Source organism: Pelobates fuscus, chromosome 11 (assembly GCF_036172605.1).
Source record: "Pelobates fuscus isolate aPelFus1 chromosome 11, aPelFus1.pri, whole genome shotgun sequence".
In the NCBI taxonomy this organism is placed as follows: domain Eukaryota; kingdom Metazoa; phylum Chordata; class Amphibia; order Anura; family Pelobatidae; genus Pelobates; species Pelobates fuscus.
This window is the reverse complement of record NC_086327.1, coordinates 20982146-21004562: the sequence shown is the minus strand read 5'-3', so window position 1 is coordinate 21004562 and position 22417 is coordinate 20982146. Positions and strand designations below refer to the sequence as shown.

Here is a 22417-nt window from a genome sequence, read left to right as displayed (position 1 = left end):
ACCAACTTGTCCGAATGATCCAATGTATGGGTATATCGAGATACCCCTACATCCCCAGGTACTAAGCCACAGGCCAGCTGGAAACCTACCATACCAACTTTTAAACCACATATCAACTTTTAAAACACATTAATTCAATTCATATTAACAACCCATTCCACCCCCCAATTTACCTATGCAGCCCCCCGCCGCTGTGACCAGACAGAAAATAACATCAAACCTAACACAAAATCAGGGAGAGTGGGAGGGACAACAACAATTTATCTGAGTAAACATTAGAATGGGAACATTTTAAGATGGCTGCCCTATATGTATCAGCCTGCCCATCCCAGATAACTAGCCAATCCAAACACACTAACTCTGAATGCCCGCCTCCTAGCTCTGTCATGGCCCATCCCAGATAAATAGCCAATCCAAACACACTAACACTGAATGCCCGCCTCCTAGTTCTGTCATGGCCCATCCCAGATAACTAGCCAATCCAAACACACTAACTGTGAATGCCCGCCTCCTAGCTCTGTCACGGCCCATCCCAGATAACTAGCCAATCCAAACACACTAACTCTGTATGCCCGCCTCCTAGCTCTGCCAAGGCCCATCCCAGATAACTAGCCAATCCAAACACACTAACTATGAATGCCCGCCTCCTATCTCTGTCACTGCCCATCCCAGATAACTAGCCAATCCAAACACACTAACTGTGAATGCCCGCCTCCTAGCTCAGTCACTGCCCATCCCAGATAACTAGCCAATCCAAACACACTAACTATGAATGCCCGCCTCCTATCTCTGTCACTGCCCATCCCAGATAACTAGCCAATCCAAACACACTAACTATGAATGCCCGCCTCCTATCTCTGTCACTGCCCATCCCAGATAACTAGCCAATCCAAACACACTAACTATGAATGCCCGCCTCCTAGCTCGGTCAAGGCCCTATTCCACTAAGCTATGCTGCTCCATCAGCTACAGACAGGATGCTTCCTAATGCGAGTTAATTAGCTGGGTTATTCACAAAAGTAAGAATTCAAAGTAAATGTAATTTAGTTCCAAGTATTCAAACTGGAAGAGTAAATAAATGACCTGGAGATTTTTTACAGTTTGACTGTTATGAACTTGGAATTCTTACTTTAGTAAATGACTTTGTATAACCTCTGTTTAAACTGGGACATGAGACATTTGCCATTATTAACAAAACTGTGATTAGTTGATAATTACCACAGAATTGCAAATTTCAAGCCAAAACAGTCTAAATGGAAAATGTCTCCAGTGCAAGTGTTTCCAGTTCTGCTATTTTGGTCTTAAACGTATGATTTCAGGGTAAACTCCAGACACCTTAGGGATCAGTGAAACCCACGTTTTGTCAATCCAAAATGTTTACTCCAAGTATCAGAACCAGTAAAGCCCGCTGAAGTGACTCCGATGCCCGGGGTAATGTGGCCTGGTACCTCAGTAATGTGTCAAACTGTTTAGTAATTGCCAGCTTATGGGGTCCCTTCCTCCGATGCTCTCTCTGATCCAGCTGATCCAGCCACCACTCACTGGTTGAGAGCGTCAGCCAATAAACGGCACATTGTGCACACCTCCGGCAGCCAATGGGTTAAACCCATTATGTGCAGGGTTTAACAGAGAAACCCGGCAAATACAGACTTCGGGCACCGTGACCAATTGAAATCACTGAAGTGGTCATGGTACTTGGAGTAACCCTTTAGTGAGCTAGAAATATGCTGATATCGAAATGGTGCTGCCATCCCCCTTTTCTGTGCTTATTTTACACTTCACATAGTGTAATAAAAATAGAAGATTTACGGCTGGCTAAAGCAAGGTTCGGAAAAACTTCCTATACAGGTGAACATGACAGAGAGATTACCCTTAGAATAAATGTAACCAAATGTGACACCTGGGATAATCTGCTGTCGTAGCATGATAAAGTATCAAGATGTTTGGGGATTTTCATGTTTATGGGAAATGTTATTATTGTTCTGGAATGTGAAGTATTGTGGCAATCAGGAAGTTACTGCAGGGCAAAGGGCGTGCAGACAGCGGTTATTCCAGATATATCGCTGTTGTGTATCTGTATGTGGATCCACACAATTCAATCACCATCACTCCAAGCAGATGAGATGGGTTAAAACTTTTTGGTGAAAACCTTGGCTTTTACAAATGGTTTTGCTATCACCGCAGGAAGCCAAATGTAGATCCCCCCAAACACCCATGATGCTTTGCTAGACGCTAAATTCACTGGTTGTTTATAGTATGTTCCCTGGAATCAAATTCCTCGGGGAAGTTTACATTTTAAAAATGAAATGATTGATACTTCCAGAGGTTTGGAAACAATTAAAATAAAATAGTGTAGTATAGCCATTTGTCTCACAAATCACCCTTAATGATACATTATTTAAAAGGATCTCTGGAGGAATAGAAAATACATTAAGCATATGACATGCATAAGAGGCTGAATGTTAAGAAATAACCCTTCTTTGCTAACATAATATGTTGTTTTCCCCCCTTGTCCATTTATGCAATATCCCATAAACATAATGTAGATACAATATATCTAATAAAAAGATTCTTGCTTCAGAAAATTCAGTGTGTTTTATGTAAATTCAATGGTCTGCAAAGATTAGGAAGTGGCTGAATTTTCTCAGCCAATCCTGGTTATCACATTTTATTCTAGGGGGTCAATATGCATATCCTACATAGCAGGTGTTGTTTTTAGGATATGTAGTTTGGATGTCTTGAGTAGCTTCATTCATGAAAAACTGTGAATGAAACTACCTTAATTTAATAATTAAGGTAGTTATATAATTTAATAACTACCTTAAAAGTTAATAGTATCGGGCGCTTTTTTTTCGTGAATAAAGCAATCCACAGCATATTATGTCATATGATTTCTCTGTACTTGTACCAGTCATTTAACAATAAGTAGCAGTGATTATGAACAGCGCTCAGAATGTCCCTTTACCATACATGTCCCTGTGCATTCTGTGAAGTTCTATTAATACAGAAACCACTGTAAGGACTTTCCTTTGACTTTCAGTTTATGGTTATATGGAAACCAGCATATTCCATCACATGGTGCCGCTTTCCAGAATAAATAAAGCTCATCTGAAAACCCTCTCTTTGTAATTAAAATCTTCCCCTGCCTTTGAACAAAAATACAATAATTATAAGGCCAGGATTTGAGTTGAAACTGTCCCCATCTTTAATTAATGATATTGCCTGCCTTTGAACCTCAGAATCCCAGCTCCATAATGGCCCGAACTGCTAGCCGACGTTAGCCAGTGACTGAATTCCCCTCCATGGTACCCCTTTCAGTTTCATATTACTGTCTTTGTTGTGGAATCCCCATGATTCTCTTGCCAGCTTGTGTTTGGGAAACGTGTGTGTGTGTGTGTGTGTGTGTATAATGTATCCAACTGTAAAAATTAGCGAAGGGCTTTCTGCATATCACATAAACCACTCAATGGGATTTTCACACAACCTCAAACATGCGCCTGTATGCATCCTTAGATCATTGGGTGATACATTGTGTACCCCTGACCTTCGTAGACCCTTTAACACACTGTAACTCACTGCACCCTCAACCAAGCATAGATAGCTTGAGAATAAGGGAACTGACAGTCTACAGCAGTTGTAGGTCACAGTCTGCACTACCATAATGCTCACAGCTGGCAAAGCATCATGGGAGATCTAGTCCACAAGATATGCAATGCCAAATGTTGCCTACACCTGGCCTACAACATTTTTTAGTGCTGGTATTTCCTTAACAAATTCACATGTTAGACCAGTTCTAAGCACCCTCTACCCCTAAAAGCAAAACTTAAAATGGCACCGTTCTAAATGTCTCAGCGAGAACACCGCACTCAGCTAAATGCACCACCATTACAGCGTTGCTCATTAAACCGAGCAAATATTTGACAGGTTTCTCCTCATAAAACCATCACAATCAAGAACTCTGGAAATAAATCACTACTGTAATTAAGTTGTCTATTTTTATAAAAATAAATTTCTTCCTGCCACGGACAATTTTCATAGTTCATCGTGCCTTAAAATGAAATGTGAGCAGTCAGAACTGTTTACAGTATGGTGAGTTTACAGAAAGCAGAGAGTAAACTTCAGCAAAGTTGACCTCGGCTATTCATAGAAGTTTAAAAGGACCTTGAAATGATCGCTTTGTGTGTATAAAGGAGAGATATCACAGCGCACACAGACTGTCCCTCACGTTCACACAGAGCCTCCATTTTAGAGTACATTATAGAGCACAGACAAAAAAACAAAAACACTTCACTGGAAAAGGGGCGATTTAATAAAATTACAGAATTCAACCATTAAATGTACAATTAGGGATTTAATCACTGAACATCAAATTTGTAGTGGATTGAAAACCAAATTGAAAAACTCAGGCTAAAATAGACAAGAATTGCAGAATTTCTTCAAACCCGCTATTTTTGCCTTAATATTGTTGATCGGTTGCTATTTATAAATTTGATCTTCATGTCTGGGTGGTGTAATAGGGATGCATGACAGCAGTGGTATCACACCCGTGTCTTTATGTAATATTATCACACCTCTGCCTTTTATATTCAGGGAGGGCAGTGTGTGATGGGGCTAACCCATGCCCAGCCTTTAGTGACACATTGAGGTTGAAAGGATTGTCGGAGCTGGATGGATTTAATTGCATGTGTCAAGCTGTCACTTCCCATAAAACACATGGTTTTATAGCTGTGTTGGTCAACGTGTGATTGTCTAATGGACAATCGTTGCAGATCAGTTGAGGTCTATGACATGATTCCAGTGCCAAACATGGCAGCTACTTGGAGGGCGTGACCTCTGCTCGTCCATTTTGGATCCCTGACTGGATACTGTAAAGCAAAATAGCAAAACATAATTTATCAACTTGATGTTGGGTATGTCTGTTATTGAGTGTGACTTTAGAGGGGCACTGGAAATGGAAGTCTTCTCAAGCAATGTATACAAACTGACAGTGATACTTATGATTAAATAAATAATAAACTATTTTCGATTAAAAAATTCAAGTCTTGCGATACTAGCCAGTCCCTAAAACATACTAGCCATTGCAAGCCTGGAGAGTCCATAGCACACTCACCATGTCTGAATATCTACTCTCCATGGCTGAATTTTAACATGCCAATGGGTTGTGGTGAGTGGAAACTTTTGATTCTTACAATAATTATATAATTCAGTTTTTTACCACACAATCGGGCTAGTTCACACCTGAGCAACAACCAATCTCTCCCAGATTGGCACAGCTCCTGATTAGCCCCGCATGTGTGCCATAAGCCTGTAAAAATACGATATTCTGCACTGACAGGTGAAGGCTTGCAAGGGAGCGCTAGCAGTACCCAAATGTTGTGTAACTATGTTAACATAAAACAAACAGGTAATGCAGACAGGTGATGCTTGGCATGTTTGTATCAGGGACAAAACATTCATTTAAATGTGCAAATAGTTACTAAAGAAATATCGTATTGACTTCTCATAGTGAGGCTTACTGACCAAACCCAGTGCACAGCGCTATGGAATATGTTGGTGATTTAAAATAATAACAATGTGTTAATGTTTGAAATATAATCATATATCTGTTTATAGCTTCCAGTTTTTCCAGTTAAGGGGAATTTTTTTTTTTTTTTTTTTTTTTAATAGAAAGAATTGAAAGTTCTGTGGATTTCCCAGGGATATTTACTAACAGAACCATAGTTACTGGCCTAAATAGGGAAGGGGGGGATAGAAAGAAGAAGTAATGGTTTATTTATTTTTAAATACATCATCCTTTTATCAGCGTTTGACAGGAGCAGGAACCAAGCGTTTAAAAATAAACACACTTTTTTTTTGGCTTTCCATATCTGTGGCTTCACTCGTTGTGTGCTAGTGCTAAGGACATACCACCCAAGTGTCCCTCGCTGGAACCCAATATGATCAGTCCTTCTTTTGTTTCGTAACGTTCCTCTTTTCTGAGATGTTGGATTTTCATTATTTTAGATATTAGTATAACATGCAGAGATGACAGCAAGACTGGGAGATGAGCAGACCAGATGGGGATGTTTTTAAAGATGTGAATGTAGACAGTCTCACCTGTAAGAGGTGGGTTGATGTGAATGTTCACCTGACGGACAGGCCGCAATGCTGGCCAGATCCTCTTGGGGTTCTCCTGCATACGAGTGTTCTCATAAGAATTTAATTCCTTACAGGTGGCACAGATCCAGAGTCTAATGCTGCACTTATTAGGGTCACTTACCTGGTATTCACAAGCGGGTAAATACAATAAGGAATGCATTGCCCCTTGACTCCTCATACATCAGACAGGTGCCCACTTTCACCCTCTTCTAATCCTAAAACATCCTTAACCCCTTAAGGACCAAACTTCTGGAATAAAAGGGAATCATGACATGTCACACATGTCATGTGTCCTTAAGGGGTTAAAGGACCACTCTAGTGCCAGGAAAACATACTCGTTTTCCTGGCACTAGAGTGCCCTGAGGGTGCCCCCACCCTCAGGGACCCACTCCCGCCGGGCTCTGGGGGGAGGAAGGGGTTAAACTTACCTCTTTCTCCAGCGCCGGGCGAGGAGCTTTCCTCCTCCTCCTCTTCTTCCTCACGACGTCATCGGCTGAATGCGCATGCGCGGCAGGAGCCGCGCTCGCATTCAGCCAGTCGCATAGGAAAGCATTCATAATGCTTTCCTATGGACGCTTGCGTGCTCTCACTGTGATTTTCACAGTGAGAAGCACGCAAGCGCCTCTAGCGGCTGTCAATGAGACAGCCACTAGAGGCTCTGGAGGCTGGCTTAACCCTCAGTATAAACATAACAGTTTCTCTGAAACTGCTATGTTTATAAAAAAAAGGGTAAAAGCTAGCTGGACCTGGCACCCAGACCACTTCATTAAGCTGAAGTGGTCTGGGTGCCTAGAGTGGTCCTTTAACACTACATGCTTTGTGCCTGATCGATAGACCTAGCATGGTCTAAGATGGCGGGCTGAAGCTTTAGGGGACATGACTATCACTTTACAGATCTACAAGGCGACATTAAAACCTATATCCCAGATGGCTGGGGGGTCTAGTCCTTTTTATGTTCATAAAATGCTGTTGATTAACAGAAAACATCTGGTGAAACCCAAGGTAGAAAAAAAAAAGTAAATTAAATAAATACATATAAATGTCTCTGTGTTTGTGTTTCTGTTTAAATCCTTGATTATAGTGGTTGACCTTTAATTTATAAGGCACCATTGTGGGGGCTAGACAGGTCTTGATGGTAAGTGAGACGGACATGTTTACTGAATAGCTTTCTGTCTGGAACCTGGAATCTATTAGGGTTAGTGCTTCTGCCCCCATTTGGGCCTCTGTTAATATTAGCTGGGGGTCTTCAAATCATTTCAAGTTAGCCCCCCTCCCCTCCTCAGCATTTCTGTGCATCCATTGAGTTTAAAAACAATACAAAAAAACCCATTATTTTTAATTTGTTATTATTTACAATGTTCACTATTAACCCTTTATGTCAAGGGGTTAGGCAAAATCTGTTAGAACATGACATTTTTGTCTCTAACAGATGGAAACTGAAGTTTTTTTTGGGGGGGGAGTTTGAAGTCCTGTTTTCCTCTATATTACTGTCTCCCGCCACCTCAACTAGATAAACTTACCTGTAATTTAGTGCGTGGACAGTCTCCTTGAAGTAGCTGCTCCCCCTCTTTAAAGATCAGCACTGCTTATGATCCTAGTCTAATCCAGTGCATCTCACAGAAAGCCGAATTGGTTACCTGCAGTGCATAGGGAAAGCATTGGATTAGCTAAAATCGGCAAGAGGGCAGGGCCAAACACCGTTTTAGCCAATCAGCACCTTCTCATAGAGATGCATTGAATCAATGCATCTCTATGAGGAAAATTCAGCGTCTCCATGCAGAGCGTGGGGACGCTGAACGGCAGGGCTGCTTACTGTGCAGCACTGAGCCAGGATGCACCTCCAGTGGCCATCTAAGGAGTAGCCACTTGGAGGTGTCCCTAGGGGCAATGTTAACTATGCCTTTTCTCTGAAAAGGCAGTGTTTAAATGAAAATGCCTGAAGGGAGCTATTATACTCACCAGAACAATGTAATAATAATAATAAACCTTGTTTATTTAACAATATGTAATAACCTGCATAAAGTGATTAAGAGACACAAGCAGAACAATATTTACTGCCAGTGCTGGTACGTGATCTAGGCCTGGTGCAAAGGATTGTGACACCTTAAAGTCTAACCAGATAAAATAAAGATTTGCTCTTTATTTAGGAATTTGAATAAAATTATATTGTTGTATTCATTTGGTGCATTCCACATGATGGGGCTGTAATTTCAGAAGGGAGGGCAAAACCATTTGTCTGCACGTGAGGTTTATTTTTTTTTTAAAACTGGTTTTGTATTTCATGTCCGTACGTCTACTTTCACTCTCTCAGTGTAATTGATTAAATGTTATATATTTTTTTTTTATCAGGTTGTACTTTGTTCTCTTTTTCCGTATTATTGGAAAAGCCTCTGAAAACTGTAAGTGCCAGGGCCATAGTCTGTAGAACATAAAGCGCAGTCTCCATTTTATCCAGTTATACAGAAACCTAGAAAGCAAAAAAGTCATTGGCACAAGAGGGCCACTTATTTATCGCTTTACCCCAGAATAGCACCTGTTTGATAAATCCTTCCAGTGTGCTTCCGGACTTCTTCTCTCCTCCTCCACTGGCCAGACATGATCAGTGTGGGTGCTTGAGTGCCTTATTTGTTTTTATATTTACATTGGGTTAATGGCAAAAATATGGAAAAGGGCTGAGCTTTGGTGATTTCTCACTTGCTTTTCCATGTCCCATCTCTGACAGTATGGCATCTCACTGCGTGTGTACATCAGTGGTAGACTTCCACACGTCCTACGTTTCACGTTCTTCTGCATGCGTGAGAGTAGAACGTTGAGATGTCTCCTACAAGCTTCATGGGCCAGGAACTGGAGATTATCTAGCACCTGTTACGAGGTCGTTGCAAAAAAAATGCCGGCACTTGAAAAGTGACAGTGTTTCTTTAAGGATATGGTTAGTTTACAAGTGCTAAAAATCCAGATGTCTCCTGCCGCTATATCATCCCCTTGTTAAATTTTACTAACTCTCCCTAAATTTCATTGAGGACACGTGACTACTCCAAATCAGTGCTGCATGACTGTGACCATGAGACTGACTGAGCATCCTGTGACATGTGGCCACGCTAGATCAGTGCTGGCTAACGTTGGCCATTACACCAGCTGAGCATTATGGGAAACCGTCAACCAGAGCTGGAATGGTCAATCTCGGAGGTTTCTGCCCTAGAATAAAGTAATCATACCTGTGCCATTCTTGCAAGAAGCTGTTTGACTGTAAGTGCATGCATTTTATTATGTATAAGGAGCCAACAAATTCCATAGCGCTGTACAATAGGTGGACTAACAGACATGTGTTTGCAACAAGGCAAGCTACATGCACTGGAACAGATTGTGTTGAGGGCCCTGCTCAAAGGAGCTTACATTCTAGATTGTTTGTACTTTTCTATAGCAAACATGCAGCTGTGAGGACAGGCACAGGTTGGGGCAGGCGCAGAATTAAATAATGGCATTGTTTGACCCAGAAAATGTATACCTGTTCCACCCAAAGTGAGAACAAACAATGCCTCTCACTCCCAGCCTCAGACACGGGAGACGTTTATTAGTTTCCAGCTCATTTTTTATTCCGTCATTGCTGACAGTGAATTTGCACTATTGAAGTCTCAATGGTTCTGGAAGTAAATCAACGTGTGGTTGTTTTTGTGTAACTCTGGCAGTGCACAAGTTAACTTGATTCCATCTTGCTGAACAAGCTTCTTATCGCTGTCAACGCTTTCAGCCAATAAAATCTTTATTGCTGTGTAGAATGCTCTTAAAGAGGAATTCTGTCTAAAAAGCATGTTTCTAATGTACCATTTCATAAAAAATAAATTTAAAAAAATACCGAAACCCTTGCATTTCCTGGGGTTGCCAGTGTGATCATGTTCTCCGGGTCACACAACACTTCCATGAAAAGTATTGCCAGACAGGAACTTGTCTTGATACGTTTGTTTTTATTTGCACAGCATCTGACTGCTACATACTACAGACCAGCACTTTTCATGCAATGCCATTAAATTAGAAAATGTTATATATTTGTCCACAAAAGTAGAGGATAACTTTTTAATCTCATCCTCAGGATTCAGAGCGCGAGATTTGAGTCGTGCCCTCCATGCTCTGGTATCTCCACGTAGATGGCTGAGAACTTGCTATGTCAGTCATGTCCCCCTTAACACTGACGCCAAGCACCCTAAGTTACAACAACCCTACAACCCCTTAATCATAACATTACATTAGAAGTTTTTTTTTGTTTTTTTTTGGTGGTTTACTGACTCTGAGATCATATGAATGGAGCATAATTAAAACACTGCTGCTTTTTAACAGCGATATTTGAAATAACATTTATGCTACCCATTGCCAAGCTTTTTTTTTTTTTTTCTGTCTCAAATTTCCAAATGCCCCACTTATATATAGTAGATTAGCCAACCAGTGGCGAGTGCTTGGAGCGTGACAGACATCATTCTTTATATTTTATAAGGTGTTCAGAGTGCTTGTAAAATTAGTAGTTAGAGCTCCCTTGGATGTAATGGCCTTGTGCTCCTACAGCTTGCATATTGAATGACACAAGCAATTAAAAAATACTGTCTGCTCTGGCAATGAGCCATTTACTATCTTCCCCTACCCCCTTATGCTACCCCCATCTCCAATGCCATTTAGTAATAATGATGTATAACATTTCTTTAAAGCAAAGGCAACGCATCATTAAGTGCTCATTAAACAGGCAGCATACACAGGCGTTTACTGGAGCAGTAAGGTTTAAAATAAATAATGCTGTTTTTATGACTGCGCGGCTGGGATCCTATGGAGAGATTTACTGGCTTATTGCATTACAGCACTGGAGTCAGCACAGAGCACAATGAGAAAACTATTCCTTCTCACAAAAAGCAATTTATAAAAGAGCCAGAAATCCCTATGCAGTTACTTCTTTTAGTCTTTCAATCTAGGAACTTTTGGCTCACTGGCAATGGTAGTGGCGGACCCTAGGTAAGAAGTCAGACTGTTCAATATGGCAGTCCTGGAACCATAACCACTACAGAGAGTTGTAAATCTCCAGATTACTCCCATATTTTGAGTCTTTAAAGGGGCTATCTAAGCACCATAAATGCTACAGCATTCTACTTATAAGTGCCACGAGTCCCCTGGTGACATCCCCTAGGTTAGAATTAAATCATTTTCAGACCCATTACCACTTCCTGAATTATCTGCCTCTTATACACCAGCTTGGAAAGTCAGCATTTCCATAGGTCTCCCAGAATGCTGTGTTGTATATGCAAATGAGTGAATGTCTCCATCACATTTTCTGCAGTGACCCAACGTCTTAAAACTTTCTACTTTTAATGCAAATCCTTAGGCTCTGATCAATTTTTTAATTATTAAAATGTGTACAAAGTTTTCACACACGTTTGAGATTATTCACTAAACAATTGTAGCAAATGTAAAATTTCAATGACCACATTTGCTACAATTTTAGTTAGCGAATAACCTGAAATTAACGGCAGGAGGTAAGCTGTCCCCCATTTGAAGTCTATTCACTAAATAGTGAATTGCTAATCGATTAAAATGGGAATGTTCCAGATCAACAGTTTTTGCCCTAAAATTAACCATTTGTATCTTATTTGTCAGCTATTAAGAGTTTTTTAGTAAAAAAACCCTCGAACTGTTTTGTGACTTGCGAACAAAACGTCTCCAGGCAATATCAACAGAGTCGTTTACCTAATCTCATTGTAATTTTATTTAATGCTGACATTGATGGTGAAATTGTACTCATTATGCAGCTGTTGTGCCACTGTAAACACAGGCGAAGCCACGGGGGGTATAAATTCTAAATATTTCATGATGAAGCTTGTTAGCGTATTGTATGCAATGCATTGTTTAGTCTGACACAATGTCTCCGTAAACACACATTGTTCTTTTTCCATCGTAGTGATAAAACGCGTTGTTGATTATTCACTAAACTTTGAATTCTAGCAGATTAAAATATATATTGCAAAACTGAAACAAAACAAAAATTCCAAATCCACTACAGGTGCAACTCGATATTTTAGACTCTGTTTTGCAGTTTTGGATTTCAGTGTGTCACTGTTTGAAATTCAAACCTGTAGAGTCAAATTTTGAATACAAACCTGTATTCCTAGTGTTATAATGCCCCTGTCCCTTAGATTCAGGACCTCCCGGGTAAAACCACCAAAAAGAAAATGATAAAAAAAACCTCATAACTTTTTAATTCCCTTTTTTCAGAGAAGAGAAGCATCTCTTCGCCTCCCACTACATCAATGAGGAGGATGGCTTCCTCGTCTCATTGACAAACTAGTGGTTGTCTGGAAGACAGACACTAAAGGTGTGTTTAACCCTAAAAACGGCAGAGTTTGTCATTATGGGGTAAAAATAACAGGACCACGGCACCAAGACTACTTCACTGAGATAAAGAACTTTGGGTGGCTTCATTGTCCCTTCAATGTGTAAACCTAAAGGACCTTGCTGTGAACATGCTAGAAGTATGAGTTTTTAGTTGACTGTAACTTATGTGTTCATGGAGAACAACAGTGAAACCTCCCTTGTCTGAAAGAACTGACACCAACTGGCCATTCTAGTCCGATGTATTGGAACTCTAGAATTTACAAAGACTGTTGCTGCCTTTCATTGATTACAACGGTTTAGAATGTATGGCTAGGCTAGTTAGTGGTAAAACTAAGACCTGGTGCTTGCTTAGTGTGTAGACGTAGGTAGGTAACCGGTAGGTAGAACTCCTCTTAACTTGTCCCCCAGCACTAGAAATGTTGGGTGTTTTGGTGAATTCTGCAAAGTCCCCAGACGGTGACAGTGCCGCTTTATGTTAAAAGTACACCTGCTCTACACTACATTTCATTAACCTGATACTCTGCTATTGCGTGTTTTTTTTCTATATATAATTTATTCATGTCTGATGAAATGGAGCCCAAAAGAGGAACAGATAGGTTCAGACAGAGTTCCAGAGAAAGCAAAGGCCCGACTCAATGGGAAGTCCCAAGCTTTTGCGGCAGTGCGAGGGAACCACAGACACACACAGACAGACACACACACACACTCTGGACTCCCCTCCTTTCTTTCTAGAGGGATTTCTTGAGTTACGTGTGATGATACCAGCCAAGACAGAAAATCCCGTTTGCATCCGTGGGAATTTTGTTGCAGACTGCTGAATCACTGCTGTCGTTACCCAAGAGAACACAAATAAACCATTTCATGCATAAATGTGCCAAGAAAGCAAAAATACCACCAAATGTATGAGTGTATGGCTGCTGCTAGTGCTGGGTGTTTCTGTGTGTTGTTTGAGTGTTAACAAGTTGTGGATTGGCAAAGCTTGAAAAGGTAATGATACCCATATCATGTTCTTTGTATTTCGCGCGCACACACACACTCTCTCTCCCTCTCCCACACGTGTTCTCTCTCTCCCTCTCCCAGTCGCTTTCTCCCTCTCTCCGACACGCGTTTTCTCTCTCTCCCTCTCTCCGACATGCTTTCTGACTTAGCCAGATACCTATATTAAAGGACACTACAGGGTCAGGAATGCAAACACCTATTCAAATGTCAGGCTCCCACAGAAGTATGCAAAATTATTTGTTTACCTTTATTTCACCGCTGTGTCTGTCTCGCTGCGGCCACGAGATCACCATTACTGATGATTGGGGCCAATCCAGGTTTCCCTACGGAGATGAATTGAGGGGCTAGTGTGCATGCATGTCATTTGCCACACTGAGACCAATCAGCAAATCCTCGCAGAGATGCATTGAGCCAATGGATTTCTATGGGGAGCGTCAAGCATTTCTGTGCAGAGCATGCAAACGCTCTAGTACCTCTAGTGGCAGAGTGACAGCCAATAGAGGTGGTGTTGGTCACCAATGTAAACACTGCCTTTTCTAAAAAAAACAAAACCCAACAAATTAGAGTTTGAGCTGTGTGCATACATTTTATTTAAATCACTGTGCAAAAACTAGATCCATACATCTAACGGCACTGAGTGAGCTGCTTTTAATTTACAACCTGGCTGCAGACAGTCAGAGAAGCTGATATCCTTACAATATGCCTTTCCTGGGTGTCCCCTCCTTATGTAGGTTGCTTTGTAGTTCAGACCATTCAGCGCTGTCAGTGGCTGAGCTGTGTACGTACACTGATAAGGAAATGTTTTTTATGGAATGAGGGGGCGTGGCTAAGGAGGCAGACTGAGGGGGCAGCATTATGCAAAAAATTTATTTATTTTACGTAAAAACGATTTGCAAATTCAAAAAAAATATGGCATTTGTATGAGGCCAAAACCTAATGAATGCATTAAACTTTTATTGGTTTTCCGACTATACAGCATTGATCAGCCCATTGTATTAAAGCATTGTGTAGCATGGTTTAGCCCATTTTAATAATTCGATGTATAGTATTGCTCTGCCTCTATATTAATGCAACATATAGCATGTATTAGTCCCGGTTATTTATTCTTCTCGCTTTTTTGTTTCTATTTATGTGTGTAGTATACCGACTGCAAAGCGCTTTTGAACATGTTGATGCTCTGGTACTGATATTCAAATATTAATAATGAAATTTCTCTCCTGTGTCTCCACAGACTGCATGACGTGGTAACCCATGGTTGTCGCTCGCCCAGGATCCCTTTTGGGTCAGTTAGAACTTCGTGTTTGCCTGGACCCATCTACTAGGTCAATGTCTCCTGAGAAGAAAATAGAAGAGGATAGTGGGTGGGAGCCCCCATGTGAGGAGCTAGAGGGGGATTCCTTATCCTCAGAGGGTGGAAGGACCACAGATAGCACAGATGAAGAAGAGACCAGCAGCACAGAGAGTGCCCGCGCTCAGGTAAGTCCTTCTGTGTGTCAGTGTTTGTCTTAAGTTTTTCACAAAATGATGTAAACTTTCCTTAGTATACTGATAAGCCATAGGAGAATGTGACCCGGCTGGGTACCTCATTTGGGTTGGGAACCGGGAAACCTGAAGCGCTTCTGCCCTAGTCGCGGCAGCTTGATTGGGGTCCTTCTGGAGCTTTTCCACCCGACCAGGCTGCAGCTCTCCTTCCGGGCAGGTATCTACCTCTGCCTGTAATGTGATTTCTATTGCCTTTACAATTACAAAGGTACTTTGATTTGTTCTAGGGCTAGAGGCATTGTGTAGCCAGCCAACGGGTCAGAAGACTCTGTTACTGGGAACCCTAAATATCCACGCAGGACACACGTTCCAAAATGAACTAACATACAATATTTTTTATTTTACTTGGGAGTAGCCCATATGTTGTTACATAAAGCTGATAGTGATCCTTTAACACAACATATCTCTCCTGCCTGCAGAATTAGCAATATGCAAATCTACCTAAATATGTGAATTGCGAAGTCTTGCTATTCAGGTAGTGCACACAACAGTTGCTAACAACAGATGGCGCCATAGATGCTCCACAGCCAAATCCACCTAGTTGGTAGCAAGCATCAGCAGGGCACGAGGGCAGACAAAACATATAACAATAAGAACATACATTACACACACCCTGCACCTACAATGGGCACAGGGTGACTTGGACATAGGAGTAGTACAGGGTCCTACATAGAGTAGATAAAAAATAGCGTATACTGCGCCTTAAAATACCGCAGCCTGTTTCACCATATAGTGAGCGCCTATACTTTCTGGTTCCTACATAGAGTGTTCGTCTGAAACTCCTGGTGATGGTGACTGGCGACACAGAGAGGTTTCTACGTGGACAGAAGTGACTGGAATGGATCGTTCTGGATATATTAGGACTTGTAGTCACACTACTGGATACTGGCCAGTTTGTCTCTGGGCTAGTGAGAGAGCGTTACAATATGGGGGATAGCGAGAGAGATAAAAAGATATGGGATATATTTTGTATTGCCGAACCCAGTTAGCTCCAGGTTATTATTTGTTTACGCAGAATACATTGATTCTAATTTTCTGACAAATACATTTGATAAAAGTGTTACTGTTTTAATAAGAATTGAAACGCCAGATTTCAAAACATGATTTGTGGTGAGTTGCTGACACATTAACTTTTTATTTTAAATAAATAAATAAATCAAAATGAAAAATATATATTGGGATTCCAAAAAAATTACTTCTTAGTGTATAGATCCTTAAAATGTTTTTCTATTGTTCTGATTAAAAAAGACCAGTAATTATTTGTTACATGATGAGCAAGGGAAGCAACTGGAAAAAATGTTGTCACCATAAATTTAATCTTACATTCCCGTGTGACATATGACAAAGTGTCAGTGAGTCACTTTTCGATAATCTGAGGCCTTGGGGTGGGGGGGGAAGGGGGGAAGGTGTAAGGTTTTACAGAGTACATTGTATTCAGCATAGACTTTATTTTCCAACATATTAATTATGAACAAATAATTATTAAATGGGACAGGGAACATGCAATGGGCATAGTTGGTAGAGCTAATAAAGTCTGTTTTATGTATGACATTTATTATTTTGATCTTCTTCTGTAAGCTGTTCATGAAGCATTATATTAAAGTTAAACGTGCCATCTATAAATTATCATATTCAGGTAGGCATACCTCTCAAGTGTCCCTACTTAGGAGCGACAGTCCCTATTTTGGATCTGAATCCCCAGGTCCCTCTTTTCTACCCCAATATCCCTCTTTTCTAGAAGTTTAATTTTGTTGGTGTGTCTGCGTGTATAACGGAGCTCCCCAGCAATAATACTTACAGTAATGTGTCTGCGTGTATAACAGAGCTCCACAGCAATAATACTCCCAGTAATGGGTCTGAGTGTATAACAGAGCTCCACAGCAATAATACTCCCAGTAATGGGTCTGAGTGTATAACAGAGCTCCACAGCAATAATACTTACAGTAATGTGTCTGCGTGTATAACACGGAGCTCCCCAGCAATAATACTCCCAGTAATTGGTCTGAGTGTATAACAGAGCTCCACAGCAATAATACTCCCAGTAATGTGTCTGCGTGTATAACAGAGCCCCACAGTAATAATACTCCCAGTAATGTGTCTGTGTATAACAGAGCCCCACAGCAATAATACTCCCAGTAATGTGTCTGAGTGTGTAACAGAGCCCCACAGCAATAATACTCCCAGTAATGTGTCTGAGTGTATAACAGAGCTCCACAGCAATAATACTCCCAGTAATGTGTCTGCGTGTATAACAGAGCTCCACAGCAATAATACTCCCAGTAATGTGTCTGCGTGTATAACAGAGCTCCACAGCAATAATACTCCCAGTAATGTGTCTTTAAACTACAATAAATGTGTTTAGAAATTAGTCTGTTTAAATCAGTTGCATACATTGTCACCTAAAATGTCTCATAAGAGCCCTGGCCCTGGCCACACCCTCACCTACACCCATACAATTAAAGTGTCTATATTTGTCCATTTGAAATATTGGGAAGTGTGGGTGTGTATAACTTTAAATCTATATATTGTGCTGGAGAAATGTATAGATTAAAGTAAATGCGTATACCAACACATTCTCCTTGTTTATTTCCCATCATGGCTGCTGGGAGCAGGTTTGTCAGATACACTGTTTTCTAGGGATACGATATTTTAAAATTAGCACTTTTACCAAACAATTTACACATAAAGGGGGGCAGACTGTTACTTCTTAGGATTTTTAATATTACATTTAATTATTCCCTATATTTAAAACAATATGTATTTGGGAGGTGTGTAATAATTAAAGGGACACGATAGTCACCTGAACAACTTTAGCTTAATGAAGCAGTTGTGGTGTATAGAACATGCCCCTGCAGCCTCACTGCTCAATCCTCTGCCATTTAGGAGTTAAATCCCTTTGTTTATGAACCCTAGTCACACCTCCCTGCATGTGACTTGCACAGCCTTCCATAAACACTTCCTGTAAAGAGAGCCCTATTTAGGCTTTCTTTATTGCAAGTTCTGTTTAATTAAGATTTTCTTATCCCCTGCTATGTTAATAGCTTGCTAGACCCTCCTGTATGTGATTAAAGTTCAATTTAGAGATTGAGATACAATTATTTAAGGTAAATTACATCTGTTTGAATGTGGAACCAGTTTTTTTTTTTCCATGCAGGCTCTGTCAATCATAGCCAGGGGAGGTGTGGCTAGGGCTGCATAAACAGAAACAAAGTGATTTAACTCCTAAATGACAGTGAATTGAGCAGTGAAATTGCAGGGGAATGATCTATACACTAAAACTTCTTTATTTAGCTAAAGTAATTTAGGTGACTATAGTGTTCCTTTAACCCCTTAAGGACACACGACATGTGTGACATGTCATGATTCCCTTTTATTCCAGAAGTTTGGTCCTTAAGGGGTTAAATATATCAATCCACACCTCTCCATCTTTGTTCTGTCTGTCATTGCTATGAGCTCTGTCTTTGCACCCAGCAATCGGCATAGAGAATAGATACCGAGAATAGAAGAGATCAAACAAGGTTTCTTTTTCTTTTACTCATTTGCAAAATATGCCTTGTCTGTGCCAGGATTGAACTAGATTGTGATATCGTTCGTTAGGTCTTTAAGATGACTTTTAAAGAAATGGCCGCGCCACATGATAAAACATTTTACAGGTCATTTTCAGTTCCTTAGCCCTGAATCAGTGGAGTTCCTGATTCTTGTGAAATGTTTAATAAACTATGTATTGCAATCATAAATTCTAAAAAGGAAACACGTGTCTTGTGACCTGGGACATTAAACTAATATTGGGAATAACTTGTCACAGCTGAGCATAACGAATACATCTTACTAAAGATACACGTTTTTATATTTTTGCAGTCTTTGATTTATTTTTTGCAATCCTTTATTTTGGTTTAAATGGTATACCAGAAAGAAATTGTCACTTCCAGCCTTCAGATGACCCATCAGATTTTTTTTAAGTACATTGTGTAGCTCATGCATCCTTTACTTAAAAAAAGTAAAAAATAATACTTGCACGTGAGGTTCCTAAATTTTCAGAAAATCCCTAATTTTTGTGGCTTTTGCAGTGAACTGTGTTCAGACGAGGTTACACAGCTAATCATGATACTTTTTTAAAGTATCTTTCTAACGCAGTTTGGGGGGATATCTATAAATGGAACATTATAGGGGTAGGAATAAAAATGTGTGTTCCGAATGCTGTTGTGCCCTCTTGGTCGTTTAGGTCCCTGACCCCCACCTATAGGGAGGACTTGTCGTAGTGTTGGAATAGAAGCTGCCGTCAAGCCTTCTTGGCTGAGATGGAGATCAGTGATCTCTGCTAGTAATGCTGATCTATAGGAAAGCATTAAGGAGGCTAGTGCGCATGGTCTAATGTGCCTGATAGACCGCCACTGGAGGCATTTAAATCCTGCAGAATGCCAATGTTTTCACTTGCAGGGTTAAAAGCCAGACGTACCTACCTTTAAATTACTCTGCCGAAGGACTATATGCGCACAACTGAGCTTTTGTAAATGTAGTTTAGTATTCGTACAGTCGAACGCTACCGCTAGACTGAATTTCCCTTTAAATACTTGCTGTTAATTAATTGATGTTATTAAAGAAACTGCAAGATGGGGGGTACGGGGTAGGTTTATGGAGGCAAGAAATTAAAGAAATTAATTTAAAGGGCTTACCCGTTCAAATGTCTGTGACCGAACCTACACAATGTGACTAACATACAGTGTATCTTTATGTCCTTTAAACATCTTGTTAAAAAAGTGCAATTGCTTTAATTGTCAGTGCACTTGAATAGACTGCATTGCTCTCTCTTCTGCTTAGACCGCTTCCTATACATTTTTGGTTCTACATTTAGTTGGCACGCTTCATGTTTTACATATCCGGTGAGCCGATTAGACCCTCTGCCTGATTTGGAATGAAATTATTACTGTCAACTTTGATATAATAATAATAGCAGGGGTTTATTCGCTAAACTCTGAATTGTAGTTGATTGAAAAACAAATTGGTCAAAGTGGGCAGCGATGGCCAAACTATGACTATATAGATTTTTCAATTCACGACCGTTCGGGGTTCTTATGATGAATTCGATGTTGTGTTTAACGGATGGCGTTTACATTCTCTGTCTCCCACCAGCAGGAAGATGTGGTCAGGATTCCGGTCCAGATGCAGCTCGAAATTGAGCAGATGAAAGTTATAGGTCGGATTTCACAGCTGGAGCAGGAAATCAGAGAGCTGCAGCTACAGCGGCGTGAGCTCACTATTGAGGTAACCTGCACCTTTTGGTCACGCTAACACCGTTAACCTTGTAAGTGCCAGAGGATTGTACAGTAATCTAAATCATTTTTTAAAACCTTTTTTTTTTTTTTTAATTTAATTAAGTTGCTTGTGCCACCTTTCTTAAAGATATTAACTAGGGAAAGGTAACTTTTTCTTATTTTTTGAATTAGCAGAACTCCCCCCCCCCCCCCCCCCCCCCTCCCCCCACATACACACACACAAAACGTTTACTGGAAGGAAGGCATAGCTCATTCCTCTGGCACTGAAAGGATACAATATAATCTTTTTTTTCTTTGTTTTTTTATTGTATGTATTGGGGCTGATGTGTATTATGGTCATTGCTGCCGCCCAGGAGTAGTGGGAGTTTGAGTGCATGACTTAATTGTGTATGTTTGGATAGATTGTAACGATTGTCATTCTGATAATCTTACTAAACAAATCCGACAAAATATTGTGTTTATTGAGGAAATACAGGCAATAACAATCAGAGGGTTGTTTATGAATATTTTTAGAATTCGTTCCCAATGAGTGAACTCAGAAAGTGAGTCTCTGGTTAGTTACGAAGGGGGTTATTTACTAAACATCATATTTTACTGCATTGGAAACCAAACTGCAGAATCTAGGAAGTGAATAGAGCTAAACTAGAAAAACAATTTTGTCCCAATTGTTGCAAAAGAGCTTTCAATTGACTACAAATTGGTATTTAGTGAATACGCCCCTTGGTGTAGCTGGAATGATGCTGACTGTGGTGAGATCTTTACATGTTCTCTTGTTTGGACAAGTTCTGCACAAGACAAGTCAGTTCCTACCTAGAGACGTCAGCTAAAGAGATCACCCTCATTAAATTAAGTTAGGCTATACTCGAGTTGACTCAGCATTTCCCTCAAAACAGCACTGTCAATGTCTGTGGACTTGCAGAATTCGTAAAGACCCCCAATGGTGACGTCACCGCTGGAGGTCCCGTGGCCGGGAGTAGGGGGAGTGTCTCCCACCAGCAGGAAGTGAGTTTTACCCAACTAAACCTGTCCACTGCGGATGCAACCATCTTCTTCGGGTGGGTCATGGGGCAGCAAAGAAAAAGCTACTGAGGAATTATTCGATCTACATTCTATACAATTTCCACAAAACGCTACTTGTTATACATTTTTATTTTTTATTTTTTTTATTTTTGGCTTGGATTGGCAGTGTTTTTTGTAAGTTTCCCTTATGCTTATTGTTTTGATCTGAAGGAGCTGGAGAGGCTGTTACCCTCCTGAATTGTCTTGTGACTTCAACTAGAGCTGGTTTTCCACCCCTGTGGACCGGTGGGGATAATTCTGGTTTCCCTGTCCGGAGCAGCTTCAATAGTTTCTGTCACAGGTTGATCGGCTGGCCTGCTAACTGCTACAAACTGATCCAAGGTGGTGACTGTTACCTCGCCAAAAGTGGGCCAGAGACTTTTACATGTGGACTCTCTGCTCAGTGGCTTTGACATCTGCTCGAGATTTTGGGGCAATGCTGGACCAATGGACTTCCCTAATTCCGGGCCACCAGTTAGGCTTTATGCGCATCGATCATGTGTTACGGGAACTTACCTGGGCCACAGGCCTCCGCCAATCCTTACGTTGTCTCTTGTGTCACCCTCTTCAATGCTGACTCCGTAATTAGAAGTAGTGGTTTGCGATCCTAGAAGTCGGATGACTTTTACATAATAATGGCCCAATGAGAGGACTCATTGTGCACCGTGAAGGATATGCTTTCTTGAGTGATTCTAGGCATTTTATCATGCTGCCCTTAACTCCAGCTCCAGTGGTTTTGCTTGTTTTCTTCTGATATATTTAAGCTGTTCGTTTAACATGAGATAATTAAAAATTGTGCAAAAATCTTGACATGTATGGCATAATCTTGTTGACACTAATCTTCTATTTTACCATGACATGTCTTTACCTGCTTGTGATATCGTTGCAATGCAATACAAAAATTTCAAAAAATGGAAAAGCTTTTTACTTTTTTATTAATTTGTGATACGTTAATTCAGCTAAACTTGCTAATGCATGCCTCTCAACCTTCCAGAGTTCGGGAACAGTCCCAATTTTCGTGTCCTGTTCCACCATCCCAA

General features: G+C 40.6%; 1 protein-coding gene across 2 annotated transcripts in view; it reads left to right on the top strand.

The window, feature by feature from the left end:
* The window catches only part of PHLDB3 (pleckstrin homology like domain family B member 3), a 48370-nt gene that overhangs the window by 6000 nt on the left and 19953 nt on the right, over positions 1–22417 (top strand). Inside the window, exons 2-3 of one of the 2 annotated variants that reach the window (XM_063436881.1) lie at positions 14735–14979; positions 20179–20307. In XM_063436881.1, the coding sequence (XP_063292951.1) occupies positions 14755–14979; positions 20179–20307 (354 nt within the window). In that variant the 5' untranslated portion in view covers positions 14735–14754. Of the gene's footprint in view, positions 1–14734; positions 14980–20175; positions 20308–22417 lie in introns of both variants that reach the window. The other variant, XM_063436880.1, reaches the window with a different exon arrangement.